This window comes from Equus przewalskii, chromosome 9, assembly GCF_037783145.1.
Source record: "Equus przewalskii isolate Varuska chromosome 9, EquPr2, whole genome shotgun sequence".
Lineage (NCBI taxonomy): Eukaryota > Metazoa > Chordata > Mammalia > Perissodactyla > Equidae > Equus > Equus przewalskii.
Window position 1 is genome coordinate 51123409 of NC_091839.1, and position 21964 is coordinate 51145372.

Genomic DNA, 21964 nt, shown 5'->3' on the forward strand with positions numbered 1-21964 from the left:
AAAATTGATGATATCCTTAAGTATATTTTTGGAAAAAATTATTTTATGATTGTGCGCTAAAAGTTAAATTCAAAGTGAAAAATATTATAGCCTGATACATATGTTAGAAAAACTGTGTTCTCTCAAAAATACCGCAAACAAAATCAATCTGAGTCAGCCTTTAACAGTTAATAAATAGGTAAGATATAAGTTCAAATTTTATTGAATATAAAAGTAAACAAACTTTTCTGCACAGATTTTAGTTTCATTTTTTAAGATAAAATCTTCAATAAAACTGTCCTCTTCCTTCTCCTCACTTACTATAAAATATTAGACTCTCTTTAAGTAGATTAAATTTTAGTGGCTTTTTCTAGAGATCAGTATCCTCAGTTCTCTAGCACTGCCTCTTCTTGGACTCTTTCAATCTTATTTAGCACAATGACATAAAGCTCTGAATTAATTAGGTTTTAAATGTGATATTAATTCTGTGCCTTAATAAAAATATAGCTGTTTAAAAGGCTCCCAATTCACAAACAAGTGAGTAATTCTATACAACTGTATTAAAATGTTAGGCTAAATCTCTGTTTCAATGATCTGAAAGTAAGTCTTAATACAGTTTTCCAACAGGGAAGACAGGACACCACTGGTAAAAATCTGAACTTCAAGCTACAATGGGGTACATAAATCTGCATATTTGAATATATGGTGAATATATTCAAATGTATCTCAGAAGAGTATCTGGACAGTATTATTATTATTAATACAAATATAAACTTTAATTTTTATAAACGGTTGCTCCTCAGCATAGTTTGCCAATATCAATAAATTAAAAACTATAAAGAACGCATGTAACAATACAGTTAAACTTGTGAAATAGGTCAACGCTCACATAACGCCTCTTAAGTTTCAAAAATTCTCTTCCTAAATGTCTAGTCAACAAACACATCTCTGAGGCGCAGAGTTCAGAAGATGAGATGTGTACAGTAGTACCTGAAGCAACAGCCAGCCAGCCACATCGACTGGAGAAACAGCTCAGGGTATTTTCCCAAATGTATTAGATTTTATTGCTTTTTATTCACTAAGGAAAGAAAATTTCTTTTTTAAAATCTAAGTATTCTAAGGGAACTTCTCATTTAGCTAAAATGCAAAAATCTAGGTTCTTAGAGGAAACTAACAGAAACAGTAGCTTGCATATATCAATGTATATATGAACTACTCCATTTTGAAGCAAAGTCTTCATTCATCAGGAAGAAAAATATAGATATCCCTAAAATTTCTGAAAAATTCTGAGAAATATTCTAATTTTCTATTTTCATTCGGAAATGTGTTGCTTAAAATTAAGGATTGATTCAACAGATGATTTCTATTCTCTCTTGAAACAATGTTTCTTATGGGAAGTCAAATGCTGTTACAGAATTAATCACGTGATTTGCAAGGCCTGTCTGAAAAAGACAAGTTGGAAGAAGTTAAGGTGGACATGGGTAAAATGAAGAAACGACAGGTTTCTGATTTAGCCTAGGTACAGTACTTAAAGACAGAATATTTTCTTCTGGTGGAACACGTAATGGGCAACGAGAACTGGCTTATTTGATACAGATTGGGGGAATAATTACTTAATTTATTAGCAGTCATTCCTACTTCAAAAATTACTTAACAAACGGCTCTAGGCTTCATCCTAACTCCTCAGCTAGTCCTCTAGTCTCTCTAGGACTTGTTTACTCTCATTCCATATTATGTCCTCTGGCTACTTCCTCATAACTGAAAAGCATTCCTGACCCTCACAAACCTTGAATTTCATAGGAGCCTCTTCTATGTAGTTTTTTTTTTTTTTTAAGAATTTTTCTTTGTATTTTATTTTTTTCCTTTTTATCCCCAAAACCCCTGGTACATAGTTGTATATTCTTTGTTGTGGGTCCTTCTAGTTGTGGCATGTGGGACGATGCCTCAGCGTGGTTTGATGAGCAGTGCCATGTCCGCACCCAGGATTCGAATCAATGAAACACTGGGCCGCCTGCAGCGGAGCGCACGAACTTAACCACTCGGCCACGGGGCCAGCCCCCACTTCTATGTAGTTTTTGAATTCTACTTCGTGCTTTTATCTCTTGGACTACAAAATGCTTTTGGTATAAACAAGATTTGAACTCATTATTAATAAAAATCCAAAACGTAACCAAAAGGAAGGTAAGGTGTGACTAGAGTCACAGCAGGGACTGATTTTAAATAAATATCCCAGAATATATGTATGTCATGCTCTTCAAAATAAAAACCTTGAGAGATTACAGATGCATTTCAATAGGGCTTTCATCACTGAAAACATTTGAAAACTTCTCTTTTGGCACTGTAGTCAGAACGACTTTAGGAACTACACGTTATCTTGTGGTCACAATCAATTTTACAACCAAAAATTACACTGCCTGACTTAACAATTTAGTCTTCTGTCTTGGCTTCAAATAACTTCCTGTCATTTTTCTCAAAACAAAAGTAAACAAAAAAAGCACAGTTAATGGATGACATTTTGTACCCAAAATAATCAAAATAGAGTGCCATGGGCCTGGAAGAAGTTAATATTTTTTTTAATGAACTTGGTCAACAGCTTTTAAAGATAAATAAGAAGACGATAGTTATTGAACATATAAGTTCTGCTATGTTTGTTGAAAAAGTCACCTATTTGGAAGCCTAAATATGAACATACTGCTGGATCACACAATAAGATACAGGAAACAGGTGTCACATGGAAATTATAAATTGGGAGACTAAAAATAAAAAATAGACCAAATATATGTTAAAAAAATACAACCTGACAATCAGATAGATAATGCTGTATCTTTTTGGTAATATACTTAAGTGGGTACTTTAGGCATCTAACTTTGAGTCTATTTAGGCAGAAAGCTTTTGCTTTTGTTTATGTTTGTGAAAATTAAATGTTTTGTTATTAACTCGTAAAATTAATTACTTCTTCATATTTAGAGTTACTAATATTTTGACTCCAGGGCAAACTTTTAAGAAGTTATATTTAAAGACAACAAAGAAAGATAGAGATTTTCAGTACCAGATGTCTGGGAAGATCCCATTTGGATTTGAGCTACTTAAATTTGCAATCATGTATTTATACATCTAACAGAGCTTCTGTTTCCCCCAGAATCAGAAAATTAACTAGCTTTGTAGCATCTTCCTTGATCTGCCACCCGTGCCCTGAGGATTAGAGACTCCACCTGAGCTTGTTTTACAAGCATAACAGAAAAAATTAATCTCTGCTGGCAGCGCTCCCGCTGGGATACTGATGAATAATGATATCCCTCTTTTGCTGCCCTCTCAGTCCACTAGAAAAGCCACTCTAACCCGGCAACGTGGAAACTGCTGAAACCATTCCAGCTGTGGATTAGCAGGCAGTCAAGCATCCATCTGCTCTGTTTGAATCAAGAGAAAGCAAACAAGCATTCTTATGGCTAAAGTCATATTCAAACCTCATAACATCTTATAGGAATATATATGTGTATATACCTCTATCTCTATCTACTCATCCATCCATTCATCCATCTATCCTACCTATTCAATAATAGGCAATCACATGCTGTAAGCTAAATTAACCCACTTCCTCAATCCAGTTTGCATTTCCCTGGTTCTTTAAATGTTGGAAAACAAAGTACACGTTCAGAGGTTATAAAGTACAGCTCTTAAGTTTGGTACTCATATGAGGCTGATCAACTCGAAATTAAACTTCTAGAGTGCAATATGAAAATACATCAGGCCACACACATTCCCAGATCCTCAAATGTAGGAACCAACTACTTGGTTTGAAAGGTAAGACTGTTTAATCAGTTTCTAAGTGTTACACAGAGGACTTGTGGCCTTTAGTTTCAATTGGCTATCTGTGGACTTTTGCTTTCTCCAAAAAAAAGAACTGTTCACTGCTTTTGATCTGCAAACAGCAAAATGAAGTTCATCAGGACTCCATCAACTCTTTATTAGTGAGCACTGTAGCACTTTAATATACCCATCATGTAATGACAACTGATGTTTATAACGACAGCTTCCGGACTCTGAAAGATCTCTATGGGTCTTCTGAATATCAAAGAAAAATTTTTCAGCACAGTTCTAAGAGTATTTTATAGCATTAAAATTCTTTGAATTCTGAAATCCATATAGGATATAAATTTAGAAATTTTATTAATGAAAATATTTTAAATAATCATCACATCATATTTCTAGTCCATAATAGTAATAATTTAAAAAGCAAATCCTACTTTTAAGCTCTAGTCTGATATTACCCACATCACTTTGGTGCGGAGCCCAAGTGGCAATTATCCATCTTTCCTTTTTCTCTGATTTTAGTTGCATTCACTGGTTATTTTGATGTCTTACTGATTCTTTCCTCACTCACTTCTCTTCCTCTTTCACTGATTAAAAAAGTGAAAGTAGAGGAAGGTTACAACTCTTTCTGTGCTTTCAATCCAGCAGAGCAATACACCACCAGCTTACAGAACAATGGTTCTGTAAGACAATTTATTTGTTCATCTGTCAGTAGAAGACGACACCTGTTTGGCATTTGTCTTACAACTTTGCTGACACTGTTTAATAAATAACAGAAAACACCTACAGAGATGATGTGAAGAACCTAAATCTACCAAGTTGAAGCAAGTGTGTATGGAAGAACTCCTCAGAGCCAATGGAAATACTTTAAAAGGGAGATTATTGTGCTTCTGCCAAACTTCATTATTCTTCTGAATTACATACAAAATAATGAATAGAACAGAAGAACATGTAGAATTTTATGCATGCGAGGAGAATGACATTTAGAAGTTGCTCTTACCTCCCAGGTTTTTTTGTTAAGCAAAGTGAGTTCTAACTCTGACATAATCAAATTTCTGAGACGTGTTTATAATCTATTGGATTGTCAGCTGGAAAACATTGTAAAACCAGTAGAGTCCTTTTTTAAAAGAATGTAATGTTAAAATAAAATGCAGATGGTCTGAATAATACTACTGTAATAAAGACCATATTTATGCATTTTATTTTGTAGCAACAACAAAATTTTTCAGAATACATATGAGAATGGGGCACATCCATTTCTTGAGCTGAGAAATCAAAAGATACTCAGCTTATAAATGCATGACTGGAGAGGAAATTCCGCTAGGTTTCTGCCATATGTATAATGGCTCAGCATAAAAGTATCCATTTTAGTCTTTCTCACAGTGGAAAGACTACAGTTTGCTAAGAATTATTTATCACTAGTTAGATCTTTTTCTTAAAAGAGCTTGTCAACACTATCAGATAATTAGTAAGTGACCCTCTACTGGCTGACAAGGCAAGCATGAATATCTCAACCCTACAATACGCATATGTGGTTATACGAAAACAAATCAAAACTCACTTTTCCCACTGATTCTCTTTCAAAAACTTAAGTTTCTATTCAAAAGATTACAAATTATTTATTCTTAAAAAGATATTAGTCATTTTAGAAAAGCTTTCCAGGTTTTTTATTTTGCTATTATAAATAATGCTGTGATGAACATTTGTGTACATATATCTTGACAACACACTTGTTTCCTTAGGATAAATTCCTAGAAAAGGAATTACAAAACTAGGGAGCAGAAATTTTTTAAAGCTTTTTTTTTCTTTTTATAGCTCTCATAGATACTATCAAATTTGTTTCTAGAGAGATTGGGTCAATGAAGACTCTCTTTAGCAGTGTCTGGGAATGTCACAACTCATAGCACTCCCATCATCAATGAGCATCACCCTTTTTGAATTTCCAATAATTTAATAGGCTAAAGAGATTGCTATTTTTGTTTCAATTCATATTTGCTTGATCACTGAGAAGGCTGAATTTTTTTTTTGATATTTGATAAAAATGTATTCTTCCAAAAGTTGTTATTTAATACTCTCTTTTCATTTTATCATTGGAGTCACAGTGGATTTTTTTAAAATCTTTTAATTAAAAAAATTAAAATATCGTACCCTTTTGTCTATAATTACAATAAGTATTAACGCTTTTAAGGTTTTATAGAGAGAGACGTATGTATTTTGTATTTTTATGTAGGCAAATTCATTTCCTTTTGTAATTTCTTCAATTCCTTTATGCTTTTTGTGTTTCTTTCCCTCTCCTTCTTTGAAATTTTAACATTATTCTTGGCTTTAATCCTTACTCTGACTGAATTTTATTCTGGTATATGCTATGAAATTGAAATCTAACTTGACTATTTTTCAAAATGTTATACAATTTACCCAACAATATTTGTTGAATAAACTACCCCTTAACCAATGACTTTATGATGTTTTCTTTTTATTTACTTAGTGCTTCACACAGATAAGTGAGACGGGACTTGACCAATGTGTGAAAACTGTCCTGGCTGAGGTGGGGAAGGAGGCATTCTTGGCAGATGGAACAGCAAGAGTTCCACAGAGGAGCAAAAAGGGAAGAGCAGCTGGAGGTGGAAGCTCTTTTCACCCCGACCTACGCTGCAGCCAGACTCAGAACAATCCAACATGGCATGCTAAGGGTTCCGAATTTATCTGTAAAATTTCTTTGAATAGAAGAGGATAATGGCCTTTGTCCTCTGTTGATATGATTTATATAAATTATCATACATCAACTACTAGAACTTGTTATCAATATTAAAATATTATCAATGGAAACTAGCAATAACACATACGAATAACTATCATATGGCAGGTAATATATTGAGGCTTTACACACATTATCTAATCTTCCCCTTTATTTTATAGAGGAACATGAGCTTGTAGAGATTAAGCGACTAACCCAAGATCACATAGTTAGAAAGTAGTGGAGTCACATCTGTGTGACTCCAAAGCTCATGTTCTTAATAACTCGACTTTCAGTGTGCTCTAGACATGCTGGTACAACCTACACTTTCAAAATAGTTAATATCAAACTATAATTACTTCTTAACATAGGGCTTTTTCCTTCTTGAAGGCAGGGACCATTTCTTAATTATCATTGTCCCCTTGCACCTAACACACTAGGTGCTAAATAAATACTTGCCAGACTGTTGAAGATGTGTGTTTAAGAATATCTGTAGGAGAGTAATAGGTATAGAACAGACAAGCTTCCAAATAAGAGAAAATGAAGGACAAGCAAGAGAAAATATAACCAGTAAGGGAGAATGGACATTAATTTCCTCATTAGAAATTAAAATGAAGTAATTCTTTGTCTATTTATATATCAAAAATGCTGATTTTTGAAAAAGTATATTTCGCAAGTACCTAGACTTTAAATATGGTCCCCCCCCCAAGTATTATATTAAATAATGTAATAGTCACCTAATTATTCAGGAAGAGAAACTACTAAATAGCACAGCCCAACTTAGAGTTGGCATTACTAATGAACTAGATTAAATTGACCAGAGCTTTAACTGCAAACGAATGAAGAGAATTTTTCCAGATGAATATATGCCTAATAAAATGGCCAATTTGATTTGCCTGATTTTTCTCTCAGCCAAGTTCCCAACAGCTTCCTGGCTGTTCTACAGCTTTCTGCCTAGTCTCAATAGAAAGAATATTTTTCTTACTAATATAGCTTCCCCATAGATTTCAAGAACAAACTCCTAATTCAAAGAAGTGCTAATCCACTTGCAAAGCATCTTAGTGAAGGAGTAATCACCCAGCCATAATCACTATTACTAATCATAATTACTTTACGATTTCTTCTAATTACTAAGTGGTTTTTAACAACTGTAAATAGACGAGCACTCTTAGGAGCACCGACATTGGTGGAAGCCAGGGAAGTGTTTCACGAACGAATCACAGGGCTGTTTTATTTGGAGGTAGGATGATGTGGCAGTGGGGAGTCATTGCTATTACTCCCCTGTGGTCCACTAAACCCAGAACCATGGCCTCTAGTGAAATATTAATCTGAGGAGAAAGGAAGAGGGAACAAGGGACAAGAGGCAGAGCAGCCTAAGAGAAAACTCAGAAAATGACAGTGCAATCAAGGATACCAAGATCTCTCAAATGAAGCTACCATCTGTTAAAAGAAAAAAAAAAAAAAAAAAAAAAGAGCAGCTATAAAACTCACTAAAGGATACATGCCAGGGTGGGGCAAAGCTGCACTTGGGATCATGACTCTGTACTCTTCTTTATTCCTCAAACCACTAATGATGAAATAAAAAGCTCCTTAGTGAATCCAATAAGGCCAGCCCTTCTGACAGAGAGACTAAGTGTTCTGAAGCCCTAAAAACGTTAAGGTGTTTAGAATGAGGCAGTTTTAAAAGCAAAACACAAATAGTAAAACTAAACTAAAACACAACACAAAACAAAAAAAATCTGTCTAGATCAAGGTCAGCTATGTTTGAACACATATCTTTTACCTTATTAGATCTTCACACTAATCTTGTGATAAGTAGGGCAGGTATGACTGCACATTTTTTAACAAGTGCGGAAACTGAGGATTAGAGAGATTAAATGACTTGCCACTTGCACAAAGAGGTTAAAATGGCCACGCTGAGATTTGAACCCGTGTTTCCTAAAGGCAAACACCATCTTCATTCCACCACACCATAGCTACCTCAGCCTATTAACAGCCTTTGCTCACATTTACAGGTCTTTCCCCATCTCCTCAGGTGCAGCTGATGACCTTGCTTCTAAGTTCATGAAAAAATTAAAGCAAACAAGGGAATTTCCTCATTATCCTACCACCAATACCAACCTCCTTGCATCTATGCCCCAACACTCTGTCTTTTCTCCTGCTACAATGGTAAACTGTCTCTACCTCTACCTGCGGCCAGTTCTTCTACTTATCTATTGATTCTTATTTCCTTTTTGTTTTCTTAAGGACTTTGTTCTTTCCTATATCATCATTTTTTTCTCCTCTCTATAGGATCATTTCTATCAGCATACAAATATGCTATAACATCTTAAAAAAAAAATGATTTCATGTCATCCCTCCCCCAGCTCCATGTAAGAATTAGCTGTATTTCCTGGCTCTGGTTTCTTAAAACTCATTCTCTCTTGAGTCCTCTCAAATAAGGCTTTTGTCTCCTATCACTCTACTGAAATTACTCATTAAAGACATCTAGGATCACCATCTTATCAAGTCAAATGATTAATCTCAGCTCTCATCCACTCCACATCAACAGTCTAACTCAGTTAACCACCATCCTCTTCTTGACTATTTTTTCCCTTGGCTTCCAGGACAGTGCACTCTCCTGAAAGTTTCCCTTCTCACTTATCATCCCTCACTCTTGGTTTTCTTTGCTGACCCACCTTCTCCTCCTTCTCTCCCCAATCTCAATATGCTAGAGTTCCCAGAGCTCCATCTTCAGACCTCTTGTCAATACTCGCAGCTCAGATGATCTCAACAAACCTCATGACTTGGAAATTTTTAATGCCATCCATATGCCTGTCACCAGTCCTCCTAAAACAAACACAGATTGCTCTTTACCCAGTCTTCTTCACCTCAGTAAATGGTATTCTCTCTCACCAAGTTGTTTAGGCCAAAAACCCAGGCACCATATTTATTTCCTGTTTACTTATAATTAATCCATCAATTCCTGTTGGTTTGACCTTCAAAACATCCTGAGTCGAATTACTACTTATTATTTCAACTTCTGATCCATTTTCTCTCATCCTGACTTTCTGCAAAAATCATTTCTCTACTAAGGAGCCAGAGAGATCTTTTCAGAAGAAATAATACCACATCACTCTTTAGATCAAAATCCCTCCAATGGCTTCTCTGACACTTGGGATAAAAACCAAACTCCTTAACAAGGCCATAGATGACCTAGCCCCAGCTTCCCATGCCTCCCAGTGCTTATTCCACTCTAGCCCATTGGCTTTCCTGCTATTCTCTGTACCTGACAAGTAGCTCCTGCTTTATGGCCTCTGTGTTTGCCATTCCCTCTGCCTAGAATTTCTTCCCCAAGGCTTTCTCTTAAGTTGCTCCTTCACGTCCTTCAGTTCTCTGTTCAAATATTATCCCCTCAGGAAAGCTTTCCTTAACTGTTCTATGAAGAACAAACTCCTCTAGTTACCTTCATACTCTTGCCTTATTTTTAAAAAAATTTTACTTACATCCACTTGAAATTATATGACCTGTTTATTTGTTTACTTGTTTTTTTACCAACCCCACTATGAATATAAGGTCCATGAGTACCAGAACTTCATCAGCCTAGTTTGCTGCTGTATCCTCCATGCCTGGAATATAGTATGTGCCCAATAAATATTACTATTAAATATAATAATAGCTAACATTTACCAGGTACTGTAAATGAGGAAATGTTCTGTGCTTTACCTATATTAACTAATTTAATTTTCCCAATAAGTCCATGAGATACTTATTGGTGATGTCACAAAAGTTATAGTTCTGGAAACGTTCTGTACTTGGACTATTGGCTCTTTTCTTTAAAACAGAAGGACTATAAAAAGAACTACTCAGAAGGATTAATGGAAAAGAAATTGTCTTGTAAGAAAATGATCAGGAGAAATATATCTCTATACAGACTAAGTAACAGCTAATGTATGAGGACTAGTAGTGGTCTGATAACAAACAATGAGTTGGGAGAACAATCTATTATTTATTAAGTATAAAGAAATACAGCCAGCAATAATAAACAAATTAAGGAAGGGTAACTGTACCATTTTCATTCAAAACCCCCCAAACTTATAAAAGTAGCAACATCTGTAAAACAAGATTCAATAAACCATGGAGATGGCTAAATATAATGACTCATTTTTAAGCACATATTAGGATACACGTTAATACATGTTACAATAGGGAATTTGCAAAAATTTTATCCAAACCTGTGTTAATACAATTAAAAACATTTTTAAAAAGCACATAGTGATTCTATCGTGTTTCTCTACTTTATTACATAAAGAAAAAGCCTTGCACGTTAGTTAAGTTAAAAGGCTGTATGTCCCTCCCTACCAAGAAGTATTTCTATGATAATTTTTTCCTTTTAAAATTCCATGTTTCCAAAGAAAAGTAATATTCTAGGACTCTGCTTAGACCAACTGGGGGTTAGGAAGGATATCAGGATGTTTAATTTTTCTTTTGCTCTGTTACACAGAAATGATACTGAAATATATTCAGTTGGCTTTAAGTTTTGGAATTGATCACACTTATTTACCTATTTGGCTGCTTTGTGAGAATAAAAGGCAGGATGGTCTATTTTTTAGTTTACATAATGTTTTGGCATTATTTGTATCGAGAAGATATGTAAGACAGGAACCATGAGTGTTACGGAACACTTCTGATCACCATCATTAATTGAGGAAGGAGCTAGCATTAATTTCTGAACTGCACCACCTGCTGGACCAATGAGACCCTAACAATAATTTTAGAGTACTTAAGATTTTTTGAGACAAAATTAGAAACATTTTGAGCAGAAACCAATTTGCAGCATATGAAAACTATATTTAAAAATGTTTTATCCAATATTAAAATTTCCATTTATTTTCCACTTATTTTTAAAGTCTAAACTATGCTCTGCTTACTCAAAGCAGAACGAAATGACAAATGGTTAGAATTTAGGGAAAAGATTTTATTCCCAGTAAAACAATAATCTTCAATGTTGGTTTCATTACATTTTTATTTCCCCAATGTGATTGTATGTGTATTGACAATTCTAAATAGTTTATGATATTAAGTTAAGCAGAGTGTTATTCCCAATGACAGACAAAAATATTTTCAAAACCAAATTAATGATTTACATTGCTAGATGATTCATGATAGGGTTCCCTGAAAAGCAAACGACCCTAGAGTTTTATAAAAATGACTTAATTTATATGAAATCATCCAAGATTATATGTGTAATTTAGAAATGTCTAAATGGAGTCTCCCTTTGTAAATGCTCTTATATGACCTACAGGAGCTTGGTGATCCAATCTCGCCCACAGGCCAGGTTGGTAACTGACTTTTGGGGAGGACAATGTCAGCAACTCTTTTGCCTTGAATGCCATAAGTAGGACTAAACACTTTCCATGCATAGGTAAAGCAGCAGAAGAGACAGATGAATTCAGCACAAGCTTATTCCTTTGTTTTTAATGGGCTCTGTGGGCCCTAGTAGGAATTGCCTTAGAATATATGGGTCTATCTTCTATTTCTCTGGTATTCTTCCAAGGGCACTAAATATTAGAGAGAACATTTAACAAATCTTAATAAATGCTGACAAGCTGAAAGTGTTTTTTGCAGATAGCTTAGGCTGAGAAGGTTAATGGTGTAGCCTTTTTATGTACCTTGCTTTGTAAGTTGAAATAAAAGGGCAAAATAAGATGCAAGAAGAGGAGAAAGAAAAGTACAAAACAGCAAAGGGAAAGAAAAGAGAAAGGACATTTAAGAGGTTGCCGGGAGATATGAAATCTAATTACAACTCTGCCCTTTTCCTGCTGGGAGCTGAGTTTTTATATTATTTTTCCATAATAACTGTGTCATCTTGGGCAAGACTGGGTCTTTGATTCGTGAAAAATGAGAAAGTTAAACTAGTTGATAATGGAAGAAATATTAAAGCTACCCATACTTTGGAATCTAAACTCATTTCTTAATTAACAACCCTCTTTAATCACCAACCTTTAGCATCCTAATTGACATTTGTTACTCTGTGGGACAGTTTAGGAAGCCAAAAGTAATAAAAAAAGAACCAAAAATCTATAAAAGGACAAATTTCACATAATATCGCAAATACATCATGCTCATCAGAACATAATTAGCTTAAAAATCTTAAGAGTAATCTACTAAATCACAAGAGACATATCTGAGATGGGGGCCTTTTACCAGGAAAACAATCCACTTTTCTCTGTGCTGAGAAAAGCTTCTAAGGGCAGCAAGCTGGGAAGAAGCTAAGAAAAATGGAGAATAGGGAAGTTCTCAAGGGAAAGAGACCAAGAGAAGTAGAAAGATACTTTTTTCCAAGATATTTGCCATCTGTGCCTCTCCAAAAGATGCCAGGCAGCTCCCCAGCCTGAGGGTTGGGGAGGCTCTTCTCATGAACCTGGAAGATATCCCATTAGGTTTCCCCACTAGGAAGATAAAGAGTAGCAGATGGGATCCTGTGACTGTCAGGAGGTTATTTGGAAATGGAAGGCCATGAGGTTGGTGATGTTCACTGTTACTCAGTTAACCTTTCCTTCCTTTCATTTTCCCTCTAATGAATTCTTTAATTTTACATGCTGGGTCCCCTACCAATGCCATTCATATCTGGCTTGTCCTTTTTATTTATTTCATTTAAAATTTCTCTCTTTCAAAAAAATTCTTGCTTACTTTTCCAAGCTCCTGTTTAAGAAAGATACTTTTGCAGTTTTCTACCAAAGGATTTCTAGCCATGCCCCAAACAGGATAAAATTCAAGCATTAAAAATGTTCTATTACTGAAAATGTTCTATATATGGGCAAGGCAAAGAATCAGTATGCTTTTAAAGCAAGCTGTACAGAGAAATACCAAACCTAGAAATTTATTGATATATAAAATTCTTATTCTTTTAGTACTTTTCTAAATTTGGAATGGTTCTATTTTATATTAACACATGAATCCCCTACTTTTAATCCATATCCAAAGCTTTGTAGAAAAATAAGAATTTCACAACTTTTCAAATTGGATATTTGATACATAAATATAATCTCATGTTTCTGTGTAGTCACAAGAACCATAACAACTGAGTATATCTTTTAAAAAAATTTATTGAAAATTCTAGATACAGAATATATCTGGGGCATATTTTGCTTTCTTTCAAAGCTATTAATATATGGCAAGCATATTTTATAAAATCTGTTCAAATAAATTTTTCCTAACTTTGAAATCTTTTCATTTCTGTAACTGTTTTAAAATAGGCTACCTTCTAAAAGTCCACTGAACATATCAAATCACTAGCCTTGTTTGCCATGATGACAGGCACTTTCTACTGTAGACTTGGGTTTTTAGTGCCAACATCATTAAGAGATTCTTCAAATTACTTTTAAAATGTCCTTTTCCCTCAGGATTTTCACTTATATCTAATTAGACTACTTACTCCATGCCATGTAATCCTTGTTGCCAAAACTGCTAAATGCTTCAGTAAGTAGGAGAGGGCATCAATGGAGCAAGACAGATGTAATGTCACTGCTTAACAATAGAGGTGTGAGGCAGCTGCCTTAATTATGAAGCTTATTAATTCATGGTGTTAAAAAAAGCCTGGCAAGAGTTCTTATATCCAACCTTTCCAAATAACATCATATTGCTTAAAACTTAAAATACATGTTTTCAATAAGGAATGTTGAAATAATTAGTTTGCCGGTAATTAATATCTGCTTTTAGTACCTATAATTCTAAGTTGGAAGGTCACATAGAATTTTAGAAGTAACTCTGTTTCTTAATTGGCTTTTTAAAAGTATATACTCTTACATTTCAATGCTTTAAAAATTTTTACAGCTGAAATTAAATCATAGGATAAGGATAAAATACATCCAGAAGAGGAAGTAAGGTAGAGGGAAAAGTTCCAAAGAGCTACTTTCCATAGAAGCTGGAAAAACTTAATTAACCTTAGTAAACTTCAATTTTGTTTTCTCTGTATTAACATTTACCATGAAGGGATGTTTGATTATTATAAACAATGTATATAAAGTGCCAGGCATGGGGTAGGTGTTCAGTAAAAGCTAGTTTTATTCTTTTCATGGATGTATTAGAAAGATAAGATTTAAATAAACGGGTTACTATTATAGAATAAGATTAGTGAAGAGAAATAGTCTCACTACAATCTTTGGCCTTACACCCACAATAGAGTATTTTAATGTCACTTAAAGACAATGACATGTAAAGACGTAAGCCAGAAACAGTCCAATTTCTCAGGAAGAAGATGAATAGTGAAAAGAGAAGTCTCAAAAGATTTGTTACTAGAGAAGAAAACATTAGTGGAAGTGTGTTTTCTTTTTCAGTGTTGACTGGAATAAAGATTTACATATAATGGAGTAATAATCAACAGGAATTAGGTACCTGAAAGCATAACAGACTGCCACATTTTAAAAACAAACCAACCAACCCCACAATATTCTGAAGGATAAAAGTATTCCTAAAATATCTATTGGGCCAAGAGAAAAGAAAACACGCAAATGCCATACAGTTCCAGTCCTAAGGCTTGCCTTCCTTGGTCTGTAATGGAATGACCATCATGGCACACCAAATATGACAGTCACAGCAATTCCATCTCCTCCTTTAGTTCTTTAGCAGTTTTAACATTAATAAATTCATCCCAACCCTTATTGAATCTATGTATTTTTGGCCTATAATATATTCATCAATTGAAGTCATAAATTCTCCGAGTGTATTACTTGCAGGATCAGATGGAACTTCCTACTAATTGAAAAAGTTACTGTGCTCAAGATCCAAAGAGGGCCTCCATTCATACAGTTCATGATTTTAATTTCAGTTACACTGATTCAAAGCCTTTGCCTTTCTTGACTGAAATGCCCTAATCGCATATCTTCTATCATTTGAGTAGCTCACTTTGGGCCCATTCACACTTTCTCCATGATGTTCTTTTGATGTGTGGCCAGAAGAAACATAGATAGCAAATTTCCTGCAGAGGGAAGATTAACGTGAAGGACAGAATCCTATATCCTGTCTTCTTTTTAGATACTCTTTTTAATGATGGGCAACATACTGCTGCCATTCTTAGAGCACCACACTCATTCAGCAGCAATGCCCAAGTGTCTTTGATAGTTTATTACCACGACCCATAGGAAATTTCCTGTTTCCTCCATGCTTCAGTCAAAAGGGTGATATTGTCAATATAAAAAGATTCTGCAAAACACCAGGTTGACCCAAACCAGTCTATTGATAGGGGAAAAGAACATAAAGGATAGAATTCAGAAGACCTAATGTATGGAATATTCTTATCAAACCTGACAACCTTCTGCTATGAAGGAAGTCTGCAGTGCCAAAAGCACTTCGAAAGAAAACAGATGAAGAAATGACTTGATTAAAGGCTTTCTCTTTTACTTTTGAAAGAAAATACCCTTTCTAGTAAATATTATAAACGCAATAAAATCATATCCCTACTTAAGAAGAAATTCTAGGGGCCGGCCCAGTGGCGTAGCAGTTAAGTTCACAACATTCTGCTTCAGAGGCCCTGAGTTCACTGGTTTAGATCCCAGGTGGTGACTGTTTGTCAAGCCATGCTGTGGCAGGCATCCCACATATAAAGTAGAGGAAGATGGGCATGGATGTTAGTGCAGGGCCAGTCTTCCTCAGCAAAAAGAGGAGGATTGGTAGCAGATGTTAGCTCAGGGCTAACCTTCCTCAAAGAAAAAAAAAAAAAGAAGAAATTTTATTCTTATTTCAGGAAAGTTGATAATAATATACAAAATGACTAGATAAAGAGTGAGAATTCCAATTCATTCGTATAAAGGAAAAACAACTCGGTGGCCAAGTATGAGCTTCTAAATACATACCTTCTCTAAAAGAAAGGCCCCAAAAAAGGTATTGATCACCAGTTATGAACACATAAGATCAAGAGATCATCATCTGAAACTATTTTTATGCTAACTGAAGAGAAATAATAGGTTTATATATTTTAAATGTTTGCTGAAGTCAATCAATGTTTTAGTATTCCTTTTTCATTCGATGGTTACCTCCTAGTTTGTTTTCTCTGTGTCAACAATAATCACAATGGAACAGTTTCAGAGGACCTAAAAGAAAAACCGTCATATAATTTCTACACTATCATTAATAGTAAAGAGACCAAAATGCAAAAGTTAAATACAATATGTAGCCTAAGAAATGATGAGAAAATTTCATTCACTGTCAAAATTAAATTGATGAAAGTATTATAATAAGTGCAAAGTAATACTCAAGAGAATAGAAGCTTTTCAGTTGTGATCTTCTCAGGAATACTAAAAATTCCTCTTAAAATAATTTGTAAATTCAAAAAGTAAAAGAGTTCAAAAATGACTTTAGAAACATCAATGGGGATGTCTTAGTAAAAGGAGATGCTAATAGTGAATAAGTTATAATAGTGAATTGTTCAAAAACATAATGTGACATTAAGTATTATAGTAACAAAAACAATGACAATGGGAATAGGCCCGTGAAGCACTAACTGTCCCCCCCCCCGCAACTCTTCTCTGCCCTGTTGCGCTTATCATCCAGTCCCTGATAACTCCTGTCTGACTGCTCTTTCTCCTTGTCTTAAAATCACAAGGAGATTAGTAGGCATTTTTGGAGGTGAGGGGAGGGAGGATAATGAGGCTATTCCACTGAGGAATCTTTGGTGTGCTCACAGAAAATATTTAAAAACACTTCTCAGTGAAAGAATGATTTCTAGAAATTGCACTGTAATTACCTCAAACACAATCTTGCTTTATCATGTAATGTTTTTCTGGTAGTTACACATATGTTCTTCAGTGAATAGAGAATAATTCCTGGATAAGAAATTAATAAGCTGGTGGTGCCTGCATATCTGCTTGTCACTGTGAGTCCTACAGTTCTAATGCCCCGCTATACTTGTGCAAAAAGAAGTCTCACTGAGACACTACAGACTTAGACACTCTCTAGAGGAAGCTGAGAGTTCCTCCGACTCAAACACCATAGGATGAAGAGGTTACATCACTGTTGCTGTGCAAATTTTTAAGGGAGTACACCAAACAATATCTATATAAATATTCTGTTGAGTTTACCTGACATATATTTGCAGATGATTTGTTTTGTTTAGTTATTCACAAAAGAACTGACTTTATCTTAATAAAAATACCCTATGAGATCAGCATAACTGGTTTTAGGCTGCGTAATGCTGGAAATAAACAGGCTGCTGAAACAGGATGTGGACAGACCTCTTGTTCCCATCAATGCCTTTTCACAGAGAAGAATGAAGCATAGAGGATAATAATTTAATTCTTCTGGTATTGTACGCATTTTTGGGCTTCTTTAGTGGAGTAGAGAGGGAAGCAGAACATAATAGGCATACGGTTTTCACAGACCTCCTTTTTTTGTTTTTAACTTTTTTTCTTTTGAGGAAGATTAGCCCTGAGCTAACTGCTGTCGATCCTCCTCTTTTTGCTGAGGAAGACTGGCCCTGAGCTAACATCCGTGCCCGTCTTCCTCTACTTTATATGTGGGACGCCTACCACAGCATGGCTTTTGCCAAGCAGTGCCATGTCTGCACCCAGGATCCGAACTGGTGAACCCCAGGCCGCCGAAGCAGAATGTGCGCACTTAACTGCTGCACCACCGGGCTGGCCCCAACATACCTCCTTTAGAAACAATGTGCATCCAGTCTTAACATGAGGTACTTTGTACTTCCCACCTTAGTACCTTCCACCTCATTGTGTGTGTGTGTGTGTTTGCATGACATGAGAGGCAGCAAAGTACAGTGGTTAAGAACCCATACTCAGGTACTAGACTGCAAAAAAGTTGGTTAATCTGTAAAATAGGAATAATAATGGGATGTTACCAATATCAAATGAGTGGTTGTTGTTAGGATTAAATGACTTATCATTGTAAAGTTCCGAGAACGGTGCCCAGCACATGAAAAGTACACAAAGGTGTTAGCTATTATTATATGTGTTCCCAAGGCAGACAACCTTTAAATATTAGGTTAGTTAAATATATCAAGGTAGATAAATATGAAATAAAAATTATATTCTTAAATCTAACAGATAACTAGTTTAAGATGCTTGCCCAAATTAATTAACCATTATTTTACTGTCTTTCCCCCAGATAAATGCTATTTTTATGAATTCCTGACTAGGAAATAATAAAAACCTCAATTTTCGGAATCTAAAAATGTTTTTCATTTTTTTATACTCTTACTTCAGAAATGAATTTTTAATTTTACATAAAAAATCATTTTTTGATAGCTGCCTCATATATGTTAATCTTCTCTTTTCTATAGAGCAAACGATAGGAAACTGGTTAATACAGGATCCATCCATCTACCTATGAATCCATTAACAAATATTTTCTGAGTCACTACAATGTATTTGGCCTTATGCTGTGAAGAAAATCTATACACTAGTTGTTCAAAGGGAAAAATACTGAAAAATTAGAAAACTGAGAATGGGATATTGAAGCCTATTGAGAATGAGAAAGCAACAGGAGAGAGAAGAAAAAACCTATTAAGTAAGTGAACTATCTCGGAATCAGTGAATTTAGAAGAGAAGGATCTTAAAGACATTATAGTCCAATGGTTCTTAATTTTTTAAAAGGCACCAAGACACTCAAGGGATAAGATACCATACAGTATTCACTTGTAACATATACCCTGAATAATGTGCCAACAAAGTTTTGTTGTAAATTATTATACTTAAATTCAACAAAGACCAAAAAAATAAATAACACATATATATAGTATGCAGAAAGGAAGGTGGAGAAGGTACTCCTAATAGTAATTTTAACTTCAATATTGAATTTAGTTCTTAGCTTCTTGGCAAAAAGCAAAAATGAACTCAGTATAGTTTTTTACTGTGTGATAAGTCTGGTTGTACTTTTTTTGGAAGTGGGAAGTTAAACAGCTTTTCTGGCATTAATTTTAAGAGAGCTTAATCATGTGGATCCTCAGGTAAAGAAAATTCAGTAACATCATGAATTTAACAAGAATTACCCAAAAGAAGCAAGAAGAAAAGCTTTTAATTCTCACTCAGACGGGCTATTAGATTAAAGTACAGGGTGATCACCTGGCTGCCCAGGAGAGCCCAGTTTACACCTATTATCCTGGCTTCAATATTAAGAGTGCTCCATTCCATTATCAGAAAGATCCAGGTTTGAATGATAAATTACGTTGTCACCTTATCTGTGGGGCACTTGGTTCCCCATAGGAACCAAGATATGTTGCTCTGTATTGATGTTGTTTGACAGAGGGAAGGACTTCACAAACAGTTTCCGCCAAATTTCAAGAAGAACTGGATGGCAACAATTTAAGACCCAAAGTAAATGAGGAGGTATGAAATATATCAAATATAATCTCTTTATATTAAAAAAACCATGCAATAACATCAGGAAACTCACGCTCAGAATTGAAAGCAATTCTTCAGTACCACATTCAGGTTTCAAACGCTCCTTGAACATTTTAACTGTTTGGTGCTTCAAATAGTAATAAGAGGCAATTCGGCCATATGTCAGAGGTTCAATGCTCCGATTATCCTATTTCAAAAGAAAGATCAAATGACATAAATGAAAAGTACAATAGAAATGGATACATTCATAAAATTAATAATTCATACTACAAATCACTATTGCAACAATTTCATTACAATTTTTGGTTATCATTAGAAGCAAAACCCCTGCTGTTAAAAAGCCAGGCAGTCTTTGCACTTGGAGTGTGTATGGCTGAGTCGTACCTCTCCAATTTCAATACAATAGGAATGTTCCAATTCAACCAGGGACTTCTCGACCAGATTGGACAGAAATTTGTTCACAGAATCATGGCTCACATCACTCAAATTGTAGTAGCTGGAAAACAAGCGAGGTCATTATTTGTTTCTAGATATATTCTATTAAAACTATCACTTCAATTTCACAGTGTTCTTTTCTTTTCAGAATTTCAAAAAACAATTATATTTCCAGTGAATCAAAGAAATAAAGCAACTGTGATCACCATTCCCATTTTACAGATCAAAAGCCCCATACCAAGGTTTGATGACAAGGATGAACAATGACAATGCATTAAAAACATGTGGGATAAGCAGATAAAATTCAGCATCATTTTAAAAAGATACTAACTTTCCAGTGTTAAAACTGGCATTACTTCAGATTACACATCTACAGCAAACTAAAATTATGCACCAGACTTAGAAAAGGTAAGAAGCATATAATAATATATTATTTACATTGATATATTAGTATATACATTTATATACATAAAATTCCCTTTTATGTATAAAAACCTATCCTCAGTAACTTTACAAAACTCACAGAACTATTGATTTGGGTGGTAGATGAGTTCTTTTAGGAAATTTAGTCAATTATCGTTCCCCTGGTGCTTAAGGAATAAATGTTATCTTCAAGATTGGAAGGGACATCATCAGGCTAAAAATAAAGTATTCTAACTAAGCTTCAATAGACAGAAAACACACAGGTTCAGCTCCAGATATTTTGCAAGTAAAAAACCTAAGGACATGCAATTCACCTGAATGCTCTTCCCTGTATCCCGGACAGGTTCTTGGTAAATCCCTAAGGTCACCAGGACTCTGCGCTTGGGAATAGACCCCAAAGCTGAGGGACTGTCCCCACAGGCATGGCAGTTCTTGAATTCCTGCTGAGTGAAGCCCGTACCCTATTCAGTATGGAGAGTTTACGCGGCCTACCTCTCCTTCCTCCATCCAAATCAACGAACAGAAGTGGAAAGTGGCCTCAGAGAACAGGCTCTTGTCACTGAAACCCCAGCACGAGGGTTTTACATCTGTACAAGAATAGAGGAGGGGGATTCTGACAGCCTCGGCAAAAGTGTTAACAATCTCAAATGGGAGAGGCCTAAAGGAAACCACAGTCTGAGAAGGATGAAGAAACATGTCAACATGGTGATCTTTTTTTTCTTCTTATTTTCAAAGGAAAAGGTTTTGGGTCAGTATACTACAAAAATTTCTTTATAAATACACAAAGCAGGAGCTAAATCACGGCAGGATATATTTTCATTACAAAAAGGAGTTAGCACAAATGGCAAGGTACACCCAAATATGAGAGTCTCCACTGAGTGAGGATCAATAACAGGCTATTTATTTGGGAAAATAACTATAAGTAATAATTATATGCTGAGGATTTGAATTTTCATAAAAGAGAAATACTTTTAATTTTAGTTTGTAGAGAAATTACTGCATTTCCTAGAAAAGCTCTTGTTTATAGAGCAAAATAAACAATATTTATCAATGAACACATAAATAAGTATTGAAACCAGGGCTGTTATTAATTTAAACAAGATGTACAGACTTTCATCTAATCAGGCACACACGAAAGAGAAAAACCAGCATTAGAAACCTTTAGAAAATATTTCCTTTATCCTGAAAAATGACTAAGAAGGAATATTTAGTTAGAATAATGTATTCTGCTTTAGAGGTGAAAATAAAAATT

The 21964-nt window shown here is 34.9% G+C and overlaps 1 protein-coding gene across 1 annotated transcript in view; it reads right to left on the minus strand.

Annotated features, from left to right (window-relative positions):
• ASCC3 (activating signal cointegrator 1 complex subunit 3) overlaps positions 1-21964 on the minus strand; it is a 320801-nt gene that overhangs the window by 43535 nt on the left and 255302 nt on the right. The window contains exons 35-36 of the mRNA XM_008516619.2: positions 20239-20350; positions 19907-20041 (exon numbers count right to left, since the gene is read on the minus strand). Coding sequence (XP_008514841.1) covers positions 19907-20041; positions 20239-20350 — 247 coding nt within the window. The remainder of the gene's footprint in view (positions 1-19906; positions 20042-20238; positions 20351-21964) is intronic.